At 41.5% G+C, this 16,241-nt stretch overlaps 1 protein-coding gene across 1 annotated transcript in view; it reads right to left on the bottom strand.

The window, feature by feature from the left end:
- bnc2 (basonuclin zinc finger protein 2) overlaps positions 1-12,367 on the bottom strand; it is a 276,585-nt gene extending 264,218 nt beyond the window's left edge. Inside the window, exon 1 of the mRNA XM_031814510.1 lies at positions 11,664-12,367. Within this exon, the coding sequence (XP_031670370.1) occupies positions 11,664-11,666 (3 nt within the window). The 5' untranslated portion in view covers positions 11,667-12,367. The remainder of the gene's footprint in view (positions 1-11,663) is intronic.
- Positions 12,368-16,241: the final 3,874 nt, after the last annotated feature.

Genomic DNA, 16,241 nt, shown 5'->3' with positions numbered 1-16,241 from the left:
CCCTCCCTCCGCAGAGTCACATATTTAAAACAGCTTGGGACGGTGTGTGTGTGTGCGTGCACGTGTGTGTCTCAGTGCACGTGGGTCTCTCTCGCCAGCAGGGCACAGATGCTGAGAGGAACTCCAGCATGGGGTTCTTTGATAAATGTTAAGGTCGCAGGGAGAGGGGAAGCACAGGGGTTGGAAATGGGGGAGGGGGGAGTAGGGCGACATGTCTCGTCTTGTGCCTCTCCCTGTCTCTGCCTTGGTGGAATACAAAGTCCCATGAAAGGAGTCGTCTGAGATGAAGGCGCTCCTCTCGTGTCCCCCTCCCGGCAGTACACACTACCCATCAGCACTATCCCCAAGCAGCCTTGTTCCTCAAAACATACCTCCACTCCCATATCCTGTCCTCGCAACTGACGTTACCCAATACCACCCTAAATATTGTCCCAAAACAGGAAAAATGGGAGAGTGGGATCACAACACAGACAGAAATCTAATCACTCTTAGACTGCTTAATTACTATGATTATGACCATGATAATTATTACCTTATTACCTATAATCATGGGGTCCGACTTCAAACGTGTCAGCCAGGTTCATGGTGATGTATTGTAAAGTTACAGTACAAAGGACTGTGAAATATTCGGTCATCAATTCCAACTGCATATGGGGATGTTGTACAGAGCCTTCAGAAGGTATTCACACCCCCTTGACTTTTTCCACATTTTGTTGTGTTACAGCCTGAATTTAAAATGTATTACATTGAGATGTGTTGTTACTTTCCTACACACAGTACCCCATAATGTCAAATTGGAATTATGTTTTCGAAAATGTTTACAATTGTATTAAAAATGAAAAGCTGAAATATCTTGAATCAATAGGTATTCAACCCTTTTGTTATGAGCTAAATAAGTTCAGGAGTAAAATTGTGATTAACAAGTCACGTAATAAGTTGCATGGACTCACGCTGTGTGCAATAATAGTGTTTAACATGATTTCATGACTACCTCATCTCTGTACCCCACACATACAATTATATGTAAGGCCCCTTAGTCGAGCAGTGAAATTCAAACACAGATTTAACCACAAAGACCAGGGAGGTTTTCTAATGCCTTGCAGAGATGGTAGATGGGTAAAATAAAAAAAAGCAGACATTGACCATGGAAAAGTTATTAATTACACTGACTACAAAGAAAGGAGTCCTTCCTAACTCAGTTGGAGAGGAAGAAAACCGCTCTGGGATTTCACCATGAGGCCACTGGTGACTTTAAAACAGTTACAGAGTTTAATGGCTGTGATAGGAGAAAACTAAGGATGGATCAACAACATTGTAGTTACTCCACAATACTAACCTAATTCACAGAGTGAAAAGAAGGAATGGAGCTAAGCACAGGCAAAATCCTAGAGGAAAACCTGGTTCAGTCTGCTTTCCACCAGACTCTGGGAGATGAATTGATCTTTCAGCAGGACAATAACCTAAAACACAAGGCCAAATCTACACTGGAGTTGTTTACGAAGACGACAGTGGCCGAGTTACAGTTTTGACTTAAATCTACTTGTAAATCTATGGCAAGACCTGAAAATGGTTGTTTAGCAATGATCAACAACCAACTTGACAAAGCTTGAAGAATTTAGAAAAGAATAGTGGATAAATATTGTACAATCCAGGTGTGGAAAGCTCTTCGAGACTTACCCAGAAAAACTCACATCTGTAATCTCTGCCAAAGGTGCATCTACAAAGTGTTAACTCAGGGGTGTGAACATTTATGTAAATGAGATATTTCTGTATTTATTTTCAATACATTTGCTAACATTTCTAAAACCTGTTTTTAACTTAGTCATTATGGATAACCAGTGGCGGTCAGAGCAGGGCCTTGTTTCTATTACAGCATATTGGATGACTGTCATTCATATTCCATTCACCCAGTTCAATGTAACAGCGATAGGTTTAGACTACTACATGATACTCTAAATTTCACTGTACCCATCATGAGTTTGCTACAACTTAGCCTATGAATGAAAGTTCACAACGTAGGTGCACACAGGTCGAGAGACAAATTTGAGGCGACAGACAGTGACACATGGACAGACAGTGACATTCAATACCTCCTTGCACACTCTTGCCTGCATCTAGCTGATATAGGGTGTAATCATTAGTCCAACAGTTGCAAATGAGAGTTTCTATTGGACAAATTCAGGTATGCTTTGCTTCCGTTTAAGAAATGTTTTTCAACAGAATCGGCAGAATGAATACACTCCTGATCACCCGTAAACACAGTCTACTTTCATAGCAGCCACACTGTATTCCTTCTATGCACTCTCCTTCTCTCACCTTGTCCCTTCACTTGTGGACTTCACAACACATCAGTTTTATGTGACCAGGCGAAATAAACCTTCCCAAGCCACACCGCTACACACAGCCTACATCGTTGGCACCATTTTAGCTAAAGTAACGTCATAGTCAGCATAGCTAATATAACTAACATGTTAGTAAACCCGTACAAACATACAGTAACGTTAGTGTGCTGTACAGTCAGTAAGCGGTTACACCGGCAGGCCCCGGTGGCAATAAATTAGTAATACCAAAAACGTATCTTGACTTGGTAGAGTTCCAGTGTTGTGTTGGATAGTCATAGCCAGCTAGCTAATATACCATCCGTCTGTTTGAGCAGGGTGTTTAGGTAGGCTAAACTAGCTAGCTGCATTTGCTAGCTAAGTAAGTGAAAAAAAATGAAAAAAAACAATCTCTTAATTTCTCTCTTGCGTCTCCTTCATTTTGGAATAAATTAATTTGTTCAAAACTGTTAAGCTCTTTGAGTAAACTACTCACTGCATTTTATACACTGCAGTGCTAGCTAGCTGTAGCTTATGCTTTCAGAACTAGATTAATTCTCTGATCCTTTGACTGGGCGGACAACATGTCAGTTCATGCTGCAAGAGCTCTGATAGGCTGAAGGACGTCCTCCGGAAGTTGTCATAATATCTGTGTAAGTCTATGGAAGGGGCTGAGAACTATGAGCCTCCTAGTCAATGTACCCAGAGTAGGACGGAAACTAGCTTTGCTCCGGCTATACCATGGTGCTACCCTACAGAGGGTTGTTGAGGCTAGTGTAGACCTTCTTTGTAAAATAGTGTGTTTTAATCAATTGTTTGGTGACGTGATTATATTTAGTATCGTTTTATCTAAAAAGGATAACTTTTTTATGTTTAACATTTAAATTTTTATGAAATTCACTAAGGAGAATGGTCCTCCACTTCCTCCTCTGAGGAGCCTTCACTGTGTTGTACTGTGTGAAGTTGGGTGAGAAAAAAAATCATTTTAAATTCAGGCTGTAACACAACAAAATAAGAATAAGTCAAAGGGCAATGAACACTTTCTGAAGGGACTGGATATTCTCCTGATTGCCTGAGGATATCTGCCATGAACATGTGAATATAGGCTCTTGAATACATAACATTGTAAATATATAGGCATTTATGGCAAATATATTGATTGTAAATATAGGTATATACACAGAGTGAATAAAACATTAGGAACACCTGAATATTGCGTTGTACCCCCTTTTGCCCTCAGAACAGCCTCAATTTGTCAGGGGTCAGGGGACTCTACAAGGTCTCCAAAGCGTTCCACAGGGATGCTGGCTCATGTTGACTCCAATTCTTCCCACAGTTGTGTCAAGTTGGCTGGATGTACTTTGGGGTCTGGACCATTATTGACACACACTGGAAACTGTTGAGTGTGAAAAACCCAGCAGCGTTGCAGTTCTTGACACACTCAAACCAGTGCGCCTGGCACCTACTACCATACCACCCCGTTCATAGGCAATTCAATATTTTGTCTTGCCCATTCACTCACTGAATGGCACACATACACAATCCATGTCTCAGCTGTCTCAAGGCTTAAAAATCCTTCTTTAACTGGTCTCCTCCCCTTCATCTACACTGATTGAAGTGGATTTAACAAGTGACATCAGTAAGGGATCATAACTTTCACCTGGATTCACCTGGTGAGTCTATGTCATGGAACGTGCAGGTGTTCATAATGTTTTATACATTCAGTGCATATATTTTTAGAATATTACTGTACAATTTTGAAAATGATGATAACGTAAGAACTGTTTGAGAAGACTGTTTTGGTGGGATGGAGTTTTGGCCTTCCGTGGTGACGTCACTATGCGTTAATTAGTGAATAGACCAATAATGAAGGGAGTTCCAAACCTCTCTGCCAATAACAGCAAATGTTCAGTTTTCCCCTCCCCACTCAGACCCCTCACAATACTAAATGGTAAGTATATAGTCATACAACATAAGACATGTTGCATATATTTAATCATATAGGCGTAATTATAGAGACATACAGGGTATATTTGTCAGTGTTGTCACCGGACCTCATCCCAACAGGAAGCTTTCAATTGAATTTCAACCAATCAGTCTTATTGAGTTACTGCCGTATGCTACAGTACTGTCCCAACGCGAATTCAATTCCCTGTCCAGCTGTAAGGCTTGAACTGGAGCTAATAAAAAATAGCTTTTCACCACTCTCACAACCTTTTTGAGGGGCCCAATTAATGTGCGAGATATATAAAAAATGATGCGCGCGGCGTAATTCATTGCATACTCATAATTACGTCATTCACAAATGTAGAGATCTCTTTGAAAGCAACTGTGAGTGGAAATATAATATAAATATACCCGATCCTTTCCTGTGAGATAAACTAAAGCTTCAAGCAGCTCTGAGTCACAGAGAGAGAATAAGACACAAAACAGAAAGGCATCGTCCTAGATCTGCATGGTACTAGATCTGCATCATACTAGATCAGCATGGTACTAGATCAGCATGGTACTAGATCTGCATCGTACTAGATCAGCATGGTACTAGATCTGCATGGTACTAGATCTGCATGGTACTAGATCAGCATGGTACTAGATCAGCATCATACTAGATCTGCATGGTACTAGATCTGCATCGTACTAGATCAGCATGGTACTAGATCAGCATGGTACTAGATCTGCATCATACTAGATCTGCATGGTACTAGATCTGCATCGTACTAGATCAGCATGGTACTAGATCTGCATCGTACTAGATCAGCATGGTACTAGATCTGCATCATACTAGATCAGCATGGTACTAGATCTGCATCATACTAGATCTGCATGGTACTAGACCAGCATTGGACTAGATTTGCATCGTACTAGATCAGCATCGTCCTAGATATGCACTGTACTAGATCAACATCGTACTAGATCTGCATCATACTATATCAGCATGGTACTAGATCTGCATCGTACTAGATCAGCATGGTACTAGATCTGCATGGTACTAGTTCTGCATCATTCTAGATCTGCATCATTCTAGATCTACATCATACTAGATCAGCATGGTACTAGATCTGCATCATACTAGATCAGCATGGTACTTGAACTGCATGGTACTAGATCTGCATGGTACTAGATCTGCAAGGTACTAGATCTGCATGGTACTAGATCTGAATGGTACTAGATCTGCATCGTGCTAGATCAGCATCGTACTAGATCAGCATCGTACTAAATCATTATCATTCCATGTTCAAGCAGATATAGTTTGACTGAAACATATTATCTCAATTACTCCAACTACCTCGTACCCCTGCACATTGACTCGGTACCAGTACTCCATGTATATAGCCTCGTTATTGTTATTTTCTTGTTAATATTTCTTTTTTTAAATTTAGCTCATTTTTCTTACTTTTTAACTGCATTATTGGGAAAGGGCTCGTAAGTAAGCATTTCACAGGAACATGTGTACACCTGTTGTATTCAGCGCATGTGACACATACAATTTCATTTGAAGGGAGGTTGTCAATGTGAAATGTTGTGGTTCTACAAAAGCTGACGAGGAGCCAAATTACAACAAAAACATTATTTAAGACGCACTGAACCTTCATATGAAAATGAGACATCAGGCAAGTAATAAAGTCATGAAGACACAAAGCCTGAAGCAGCTTCCACTCAATCCTGCCTTAACAGAGACCTATAGACGGACTCCCTGGGGTGTCTGACTGGGAGATTCACACGTGGGCCTCTACCACTGCTACTAACACTAACACCAGCAACCAGATCATCTGTGTTCAAACCACAGGCCCTAACTTAGACACAACCCATCTGATACTGTTACTCTTTAAACTGGTTCCATAGGACAGATGGAACTCATGGTTGTAAGTGGCATAATGATGATGAGTGCTTAGAGACATGTTCAAAACTGAAAGTTTTGTTGGGGTAAAGAAGAAGAAAGGAAGAGAGAGAGAGAGAATCGTTAAAAGTCGATTCAGGTGAAAATAACATTGTCCCTGACTGGGTTAGACACTCAAGCAAATCATTCCAAAGTCAACATGCTACTTTTCAGTTCCTCAGGAATTATTCATGGGACACCACTTATCTTGTCATATCTGATTTCTTCCACTGTAGTTTTTGGAGGGGAGGAAGGCAGGAAAGACACCTTTAGGGCAAATTATTCTCATTTAATCAAATCACTCCATGTGGCCTAAGGGGGTCTACTCCAAGACACTCAAATCACTCCATGTGGCCCAAGGGGGTCTACTCCAAGACACTCAAGGCACTAGAAGGTGGGCTAATGGTTCTCACACCCACACAAAAAAAACTCCTCAGTGAGATGCAATGTAAAAAAGTGTTAGTTGTTTCAACTTAAAAATATGAATTACCTCGTTGGCGTAAAATGTTAAGTAATGTATACTTTTTACAGTGGTGGGCTTCCAGAAAAAGGGAGGAATACTGAGAAAAAGAGAGAAAAAATGTAGTGAGAGTGGGAGAGCGTAAGAAAGGCAGACAGGGTTCTGGAGTTCCCATCATTTCTACACCGAATCTCCCGGCTCTTTCCACATGGCACAACGTCGAACAACTTACTCCGGGAGTAGGCTAGTGAGTCCGAGAGAGCTATAAAATATAAATTATACCACATAACCTTATACCTCCCAGTTGAGTCATTCAGTTACACTGAGACTCCTGTTGGTTACACAGACAGCCATAGCTCTCTCTCTCTCTACTCTCTACACTCTCTCTCTACTCTCTCCATTTCTATAGCGTCGACATGAATTACTTCCTCTCCCCCTTAAAGAACGTATGGATTACAGCTGAACTGCAATTTCCCTACCGATCATTCCCTAGCCAACCCGGTGACATTGAAGTGTTTATTTTACACTGGCGGCCCATAATTAGTTCTGTGCAAAATCAATTAGGCCCAGTGCAAAATGACGTCCGAATCGTAAAGGAATGGTGACTGTGTGTTCCGTGACACGGTAAAATAAAATATAAACCGCGCAGTCGTGTATTTCTCAGCAGCACCGCAGTTGGTCTGAATGGCTGCTATCATTTCTCCTCTTGAACAAATAAAGAGTTTGTGGGAGTGTAATGCACACGCCTTGTGCATGTTTAAAGTAACAGTCCAAACCTTTACTGTAAAACAGAACAGTTAGTTGAGTTCTCCTTTGATTACTTAGAGTTACTCATCAATTTGAAACATATTAATGTATTATTAAGATGGGATACATACAACATCTAGACTAACCTCACTTTAAGAAAGTGACTCGTCCTATGTGCTTCATTGCATTTTTGGAGAAATACTTAACTGTACACAAACAAGTGTCATTTTACAGCTCAAACATTTCTCCCAGCTTCTAGTCTTAAGACTCGGCTTGTGATCTGATTCAGTTGTAGTCCACTGATTGAATCCCACTCCGTAACACATCGACGCTATTGTCCTTTTACAACTCTTCACGGAGATATTAACTAGAGGACAATTACGCCTGCAAGACAAAACACATCTTAAATCTTCATGTAAAAACTATCATTTCACTTATTCATTTGAAACCTGGGGTGGAAAAGTGTGTCCAAATGGTAGAATGTCTTAAGAGGGAATTGGAGAAAGTCTATGCAAGTGTGTGTGTATTTGATTTTTTTCCCTCCGCGCTGGGGGAAAAAGGTAATTAATGTCTACCGAATGTATATTGTTTTAAATCAAGTACATCTCCCACTGTGCTTTTTATTAAGTTACTGCCTGAGATCTAATTTGTTTTAAGATTTCACAGTGTCTTTGTTTAGTCCTAATGCCTGCAGCTCCGGTTTCAGTGTCCTTTTCAAAGGCTTTTGTCTCCAGCCACCAAGACGTTCAGAACCCCTTTCTCTCAAAATATGACCTTTTCTGTCATTGCCAAGACACACTATCGCTAACACCAAGGCTTTATTAGAAGAGTGGACGAGTGGAGAGGAGCAGGGAGATATCAGGCTGTGTGTGTCTTTTGTTTAACTATCCTTGTGGGTACCAGAAGTCCTCACAAGGATAGCAAAACATGACAGTTCGGACATGGGGGACATTTTACCGGTCCCCACAAGACAAAATGCTATTTTAGGCTGAGGGGTTAGGTTTAGGGTTACAATTAGGGTTAGGGTTACAGTAGGTATAGCTTTAGAGTTAGGGTTAGGTTTAGGGTTAAGGTTAAGGAAAGGGCATTTCACAGTAAAGTCTACACCTGTTGTATTGGGTGCATGTGACAAATACCATTTGATTTCATTTGAAGGGAGGTTGTCAATGTGAAATGTTGTGGTTCTACAAAAGCTGAGGAGGAGCCAAATTACAACAAAAACATTATTTAAGACGTACTGAACCTTCATATGAAAATGAGACATCAGGCAAGTAATAAAGTCATGAAGACACAAAGCCTGAAGCAGCTTCCACTCAATCCTGCCCTTAACAGAGACCTATAGACGGACTCCCTGGTGTGTCTGACTGGGAGATTCACACCCTAGATTTAGGGTTAGGGAAAATAGGATTTTGGATAGGAATCAATTATTTGGTCCACACAGGGAGAGCATGTGTATGTGTGTGGCATGGTGTTCCACCCCTCCACTGAGTAAACAAGAGCATTGTTGACGTGTTTCTGGGTTATTGATGTGTTTCTGGGTTGTTTGAGCAGAACGGGCAGAAGCAGTAGATACCTGTCTGGGTGACACACTTCCCTTTCTTTCCCTGCCTCTTTCCCCCCCTCCCTCTATCTGTCTCCTGCCCTTTGTTGACAAAAGTATCTTGGTGACGGCAAAAAGTGTACATGGAGACATGGTTCACACACACATACACACACACACGCGCGCACACACACACACACAATCCCTTCTCATCACAAAAGACACTCAAATGAGATTTGAGATTTTTAAATCGGTTCAACCTCATCACTTAACACCCTTCCAGTCTCAATGAAGAGAGAACAAGGTGGGAGAGAGGGGAAAAAATACCATAAAAACTCCTTAAAGAGGAGAGAAAAGAAGAGAGCGATCAAATGATCCAGGCGGTGGGGACAGGCGGCGCGGGGTCAGAGCAAGAGAGCACCAAGCAGCCCTGCTCTTCATTAACACTGGCTCTCAGGGGGTCCAGACTGGCCCTACCTGTCCATGAGATTATTGAACCGGCTAACCAGCAGCTCCCCTCTTCAAGACTAACCAGCAGCTCCCCTCTCCAACTCCTCAGTCAAGGCCCAGAGGAATCCCAGCCCACCGCCGCTGCTGTCTGACAACTCTGGCCCTGAGTTTCTCTGTCTGCTACATGGAAGAAGTGCTTCTGCTTCTTCATTGTCTTCTCCCCTCCCTTCACTCTTCGTTCCATGTATCACTTTTACTGTCTTTTCCAATCTTATACTTTTGTCTTATTTTCTTTACCCCCCCTTCCCTTTTTAGCTCTCCTTCTCTCCCTTCCTCTACTTTACTTCCCCTGTCCTTTCCTTGTCTGAACCTCGACGGAGAGAGAGAGAGAGAGAGAGAGAGAGAGAGAGAGAGAGAGAGAGAGAGAGAGAGAGAGGGGAACGACGGAGTGTCGACTTGCGACATGGCAGGCAAGATGAAATGCATGTGAAAGGGCCCAGGCTAGTAGCAGCAGCAGATAAAAGTAATCAAATAATACTCCTGGAATGCAAATAGGCATTCTCTGACTGCAGCACAACCATGAAACATCACTGACAGGCTCCCCAGATTAGGACTAAACATTATGCAAAGCGCTGAACCCATAAACTGAGTGGAGCAGTCAAAGTGAAGGAGGGAACAGGCTCTTTTCTGTGGTGTAGAAGGGGCCTGTGATCTTTTTCTCTCTACCTCTCTCCCGACTCCTCTACCCTTCAGAAATGTCCATGTAGAAATGTGTTACTCTGGCATGAAATGCCTCTGTGTTCTGCTCAACTCCGATTGCCTGACTTTTAGGGAAGGTGGAAGCAGCCACATAGACATAGACACACACGTAGGCTACAGGAATGCATGACAGAGAGAATGTATTAACACTGTACGCTAATACATTGTAAATAGTTCAGTCTTCAACAATACAATGTATTTTAGATTGTATACAGGTACTCAACCAGCTGTTGCAAAAATAGTTTTTCTGATACACACAAAAAAAAACATTTGGCCCTCAAGTCAAGACATAAAAACACCTAAAAACTACTGTATTTAATAAAGCTGAAAACATCTTATAATAACATCAAATTCACAGCTGTAGGCTGTGTGTTTGTTTGTTTTTAGGAAGCTGCACAATTTCCTGGTACACTCTAGGAAACCAAATGAAACCAAGCCAAGAGCTACGAGTATCACTGTATCACACATGAATCACTTAAAAGTCACTTCAAAAGTTGTTCAAGTATTTCAACCCATTAGTACTACGTGCATGTTAAATGTGTAACACAGGAATATATTCATCATATGGAAATGTTTACAAAATGATAAAGTTCTGTTTGGAAAGGGTTCAAATTGAGAGTGCAATATAGTGGGATTATTTTTTGTTATGATACGTTTTTGATATAGCAGTGTGTAAATATATACAGAAATATACTATTGATGATGTTTTACATTGCTTTACATGGTGTCATCTTTAAAATAGCATTTAAAATAGTATATTTTGTTGTGTATTCTATCATCATTGGTTTAATCAAAGGTAGGCTACATTGTGTAGGCCAAAGACTGGAGTGAGTAGTTGACACTGAAAAATGTCCCTGTATAATCGTTATGCACGCTCTAACAATCAACAAGATCTGAAAGTGACATCGTGACAATTATCACTGACCGTGTACGTTCATAAATTTAAGGGGGGGGGGGGGGGAATATGTTCGGGACATTTTGTAAAAAGTTTCAGTATGGTTAAACTGTCTGTCTGACTGTTCTCAATAATGGGCACCTGGGGTAAAATCACACAGCTCCATTTTCAAGATCAAGAAACACAAAAACAACAAAATTGTAAAGCCTAAAATAATATTCATTCTCATTTATTATAAGTTATAATAATGTTATAATAATGTGCGTTGCAGTGAGGGAGTTTTATATGTGCCTCCAACATGTTGATTGAATAAGGTTCACTTAAGGTAAGCTAAATAGAAGTTGTATTATAATAACAGTCTATAAAAGCCTATTCTAAATATTGCCTATATCCAAAACAAAATATAATATTTGTAAAGTATGTGGAAAGAGTAAACAAAATATCATGAATGCATGAATTATTTGTGTGCATTAATTATTTACAACTTTCTTGGGGCAATAATAGGCCATACAGGCCAGGCGCCGGTTAGAAAAAGTTATATCAATGTTTGTAATCCAGCTCCATACCTGATGCAGGGCTTCATTTGAATGGGTAAACAGTTTCAAAATCATATTTACCATTTCTGCATGTTGTATATGGAAGACCCGGGTCCTGGGCTCTCGAACTTGCCGTCCTCGAATGTCTGATTTCGCCCTCAAGTGGGGGACTTCTCCCCTGATATATTACAGTCTGAAGTAATTAAAAAGTCGGCGTCGTCCCCGCAAGAAAAGTATTGACTCGTGCGCAATAACAGTTTTATGACATTTGATTGAAAACGGAGACGCGTCTTCGTTTCAGGTTTTGATCCTGAGAAATGAACACTGTCTGGTTCAATGAGAAAATACGTTCCTTGTCAGAGCAGAACAGAATACGTTGCTTTGGAACACACCGTCGGTCTCGGGATATGAATGCAGGCAGAGGCACGACTGTCCCCTTCCAAAACGTGAACCAGGAGATGCCGAGGGAAATCGCTGACAGCGTCTTCGGGGAAAAAAGAGGCGAATAAACCTATGCTTGTGAGGAGAAGACAGTTTTCCCTAGTCCCGACCCGGGCTCTCTCCGATATTTATTCTGCTAAATCAGCTGTATGCTCCGAGGACACGTCGCGGACGATAAGGCTTGGTTGGAGAATTAGGAAAGTGGCTTCTGGAAGTTGGGCTCCAGCGGTACACAATCTGACAGGACTCTCGGGGCTGTTATACGCCTTGTGAATGTAACCTGAGTGACTGTGGGTCTTGAGTTTGAGTCCGTCACGGTGTTGTGTCAGGGTAAAGAGGCACATCTGTGTGTGACAATGCGCCAACTCGACTAAACCCCTACCCTGCGGACATGAAAAATCATGGAGAGGTGCTTAGCCTTTTATAATTTTACGAAACACTTGTACTTTTATTTCCCGTAAGAGATAGGATCCCGTTAAATAGCCTACTGTAACCTGTTGTTCTGTTTGTTTATGGGAAATGGTTGTTAGTAGGCTAAATTAGGTATTATCAAAATATTTCATCATGGGAAAATTAATTCTCAATTAAATTAACTAAATATTTGAAACATTAAAGGTTCCAAATTCATAAAACAATAATTATTACATCGAAAAATGTTATCATATATTTTGTATAGGCCCTATCAAGCTTTCAAGGTGATGCTAGTTATAGTCCAAAGTTGACTTAACTTCGTTTCAATGTTTACATATACTGTACCCAGTACCCACATAATATTTTTCAGTTCATATTATGGTGAGCAAACTCAGATTTCGCTCAACCCCACGCACGCACGCACACACACACACACACACACACACACACACACACACACACACACACACACACACACACACACACACACACACACACAGCTATGTCTTACTATATTGATTCCGATTCTAAATCTTATTTTCCCTAACCTTTACCCCAACTCCAACTACAAACCTAACCACTTACCCCTAACCCCTAAGCCTAAAATATTATTTTTTACAAGTGAGGACCGGAAAAATGTCCTCACTTTTCTGAATTTTAGTTGGTTTACTATTCTTGTGAGGACTATAGTAAAGTGTGTACACACACACACAACCCCCCCCCCCCCCTCCCCAAAAGGGCTTAAAGATGAGTGAGATGCTTCAGAATTCAAACTAGTGCATCAAAGGAATGCTTGAGGACAATGATGTTTCCCCCATGTTTCCCCCATGTTTTCCACATGTTTCCTAAGTTGTGTCCCTCTGCTGATCCTCTGACGTGTGCTGTCTCTCATTAATGTTTCACTGTGCACTTGTTTTTACCAGGGGTTTGCTGCTCAACATTTGACTGAGGCATCTCAAGAGTCAAGAGAGGAAGGGGAGAGAGGAGGGTGGAGAGAAAGATATATAGAGAGAGAGCAGTCAGTGACTGGCTTCTCAGTCTCTACTTTTGGACCTAGTGAGAGTGGAATCCCAAGGCAGTCATTTCTATCAAGTTGAGCGTCTGGAAGAAGAAGCCCCACTCCCATGTTTGGTCAAGGGGTAAATAATAGATCAGGGATTAGACTTGTGCTGAATTCATTCTGGGGGTAACAAGCTAACTCCGGTCCCAGGATATGCATATTCATTGGTTGGGCCAAGGCCATGGGAGGATAAAGACCATATGCCTGTTTGTTAGGGAGATAGAGCTTAAATCCAGCTAATTAAACAAGATATTACATAGCTCCGTGAGCAACAAAACAAGCCTTTTAAGGATTGTCCAGGAAATAGAAGTGCTACAACTCGGGAGGGGTAATATAATGATATGGGTCTCTTTGATAGCTTCAAAGGGCCTCAATAATGTTATATGGCTTTGAAAGTGATTTTTCTTCCCCCAATTTATTCGTCATGTCAAACAAACTGTTAATGATAGGGCTGATTAGTGTTGTGACATATTAAACGGCTACACTAATGATGCTGGAGACATCCATGTTGGTGTGAAGTCGCCACCTCGTCTGCCATTAGCATATTGTCAAGCACGGATGTCTAATTTGATTACGCTTATAAACACAGGCAGTTCAACTAATTAAAGTTACTCAGCAAGTGGTAAGGAGAATGTCCAAGCTCAGCCCTTCTACAGTTTGACATCTGGATTCAAAATATTTTATAAAGCTCCTTCATTTACTGAAAGAGCACAAAACTAAATGTGCGTCTCACACACACACACACACACACACACACACACACACACACACACACACACACACACACACACACACACACACACACACACACACACACACACACACACACACACACACACACACACAGTCTCTCTGCAATGAGTATAGGTTTATCTGTCCCCATGACAGGACCCTACCTCTCTCACTAATTACCCAGAGGGGTTATTGATGATGAGCTATTGAACCCAGAGTTGGAGGCCCTCTCCCGGGGATGGTAGTCAGCTATCACAGCCTACAAGGCCATTCTACGCTGGGTTTCTGTCCATCTGTCTGGGAAGCAGCAGTTCTCACTGAGAAAAGGTCAATTCGATCATGTCATGGAAGGCAGAGGGGAGCGGAAAGGGGAGGGACCACAATCGGGCACCACACACACACCTGCTCTAATTCTGCTCTGACTGACTGCTTTCTGCGAGGACATTCTGGGCTGTTTGGCCGGGGGCTCGGTGACATTCTGAACCTGTGAGAATGTTCAGTATGATCACCTCACCTCTGATGTAATATGTTCACTGCAGTGGGTGCTGCTGAGGGCTCATAATAACGTCTGGAACAGAGCAAATGGAATGGCATCAAACACCTGGAAACCATGTGTTTGATGTGTTTGATACCATTCCACTGAACCCACTCCAATCATTACCACGAGCTCGTTCTCCCCAATTAAGGTGCCGCCAACCTCCTGGGGTTCATTGTTCATTACTTGGAAGTTTCATGAACTAGGCTTGTACTGCACATGTCGGACTCCCAAGGTCTATGTTGAGTGTAATTGAAGTGTTATGTCACACGCGCCTGACAGTCGTGTATCTGTCTCTCCAAATATACAGGTAACTGACAAAATAAAGAAAACTCTTGATCACTTGGTCATACAGGCTAGAAAAATGCCCAGTGGCCCATTATTTTGTCTACCATGTCTAGAAGAAGAGATCTCAGTGACTTCTCAAAGGAGCTTAGAGGGTTTAAAGGGTGTGTGTGTGTCTGTGTGTCTCAGTCACCAGACATCAACCAAATTGAAGACTTATGGGAGATTCTGGAGCGGCGCCTGAGACAGCGTTTTCCACCACCATCAACAAAACACCAAATTATGTAATTTCTCGTGGAAGAATGGAGTCACATCCCTCCAATAGAGTTCCAGACACTTGTAGAATCTCTGCCAAGATGCACTGAAGCTGTTCTGGGAGCTTGTGGTGGTCCAACACAATATTAAGACACTTTATGTTGGTGTTTCCTTTATTTTGGCAGATACCTGTATATCTATTTCCATCTCAGCCATTGTCTTTTTATCTCCTCACTTTAGGGTAAATCCATTTGAATCCAATTACTTTTTGAGAGCATCCCTTCTGATAAAAAAATTAAACTTTCTATACTGTACATGTTTGTTCATGGAAGAAGTGGTCAGAATGTGAGTTTCAGGACCTGAATGCCAAAACATTCAGGAGATAGATGTGCTCAAAGTTGACCCATTTTGCATACCCCACCATACCATGAGACATCCATGTTTTTATCACTGGAAAAGATAAACAGTTGAGTTTGATATCATTTTACAGCTTAGAAACAGGGTTATCAACCGATCTGAACATTTATTGAGCACCTTTATCTCTTTAATGTTCTGGCGTTCAGGTCCAAAAATGAACTTTCTGACCACTTCTACATAATATGTATAGAAGGTTTTGTTCAAATCAAAAGGGAGGCAGTCAAAAAAAGTGACTGAATTCAAATGTATGTACCCTTTAGTAGAAAATACCTAAAAGACCTAAAACATGATAAACCATAGTTTCAATAGCGTGCTCCTTGTTCCACGGTGAAGTCGTCACATGTTCTCTCTCTGTACAGTATCTGACCGCCAGGCCCTAGATGCTACCTCTCGAGGGAAATGCGAACTCAAACACAACCTCACTACCTTGCTATGCCTTCTCAGTCAGTCAGTACCCAGCCAAGGACAAGACAAGGCCTACCAATGCAGAGCCCTGGGAGAAATACTCAGACTCCTCTTTCCC

Source organism: Oncorhynchus kisutch, unplaced genomic scaffold (genome assembly GCF_002021735.2).
Source record: "Oncorhynchus kisutch isolate 150728-3 unplaced genomic scaffold, Okis_V2 Okis07a-Okis12b_hom, whole genome shotgun sequence".
Classification (NCBI taxonomy): domain Eukaryota; kingdom Metazoa; phylum Chordata; class Actinopteri; order Salmoniformes; family Salmonidae; genus Oncorhynchus; species Oncorhynchus kisutch.
The sequence above is the reverse complement of the archived record's forward strand: the minus strand, read 5'-3'. Positions and strand labels throughout refer to the sequence as shown.